Source organism: Antrostomus carolinensis, unplaced genomic scaffold (genome assembly GCF_000700745.2).
Source record: "Antrostomus carolinensis isolate BGI_N321 unplaced genomic scaffold, ASM70074v2 scaffold38160, whole genome shotgun sequence".
Taxonomy (NCBI): Eukaryota; Metazoa; Chordata; class Aves; order Caprimulgiformes; family Caprimulgidae; genus Antrostomus; species Antrostomus carolinensis.
The window spans coordinates 13921-14175 of record NW_010291277.1 but is presented as its reverse complement, the minus strand read 5'-3'; the positions used below and the strand labels follow the sequence as shown (position 1 = coordinate 14175).

The 255-nt window shown below is 64.7% G+C and overlaps 1 protein-coding gene across 1 annotated transcript in view; it reads left to right on the top strand.

Annotated features, from left to right (window-relative positions):
- Positions 1 to 5: 5 nt before the first annotated feature.
- Positions 6 to 255, top strand: part of LOC104531087 (forkhead box protein E4) — a gene marked incomplete at its 5' end in the record, with an annotated part of 763 nt that continues 513 nt past the window's right edge. Inside the window, 2 exon segments of the mRNA XM_029086979.1 lie at positions 6 to 253; position 255. The exon segment at position 255 is cut by the window's right edge and continues 513 nt beyond it. Of these exon segments, the coding sequence (XP_028942812.1) occupies positions 6 to 253; position 255 (249 nt within the window).

The window sequence follows — 255 nt, the reverse complement described above, 5'->3', positions numbered from 1 at the left end:
TCCGCCACAACCTCACCCTCAACGACTGCTTCGTCAAGATCCCCCGGGAGCCCGGCCATCCCGGCAAAGGCAACTACTGGACGCTGGACCCGGCTGCCGAGGACATGTTTGACAACGGGAGCTTCCTGCGACGAAGGAAGCGCTTCAAGCGCACCGACATCACCACCTACCCGGGCTACATGCAGAACTCCAGCGCCTTCACACCCCCACCCGCCGGGCGTCCCGCAGAACCAGCAGCACCCTACCCCAACACCC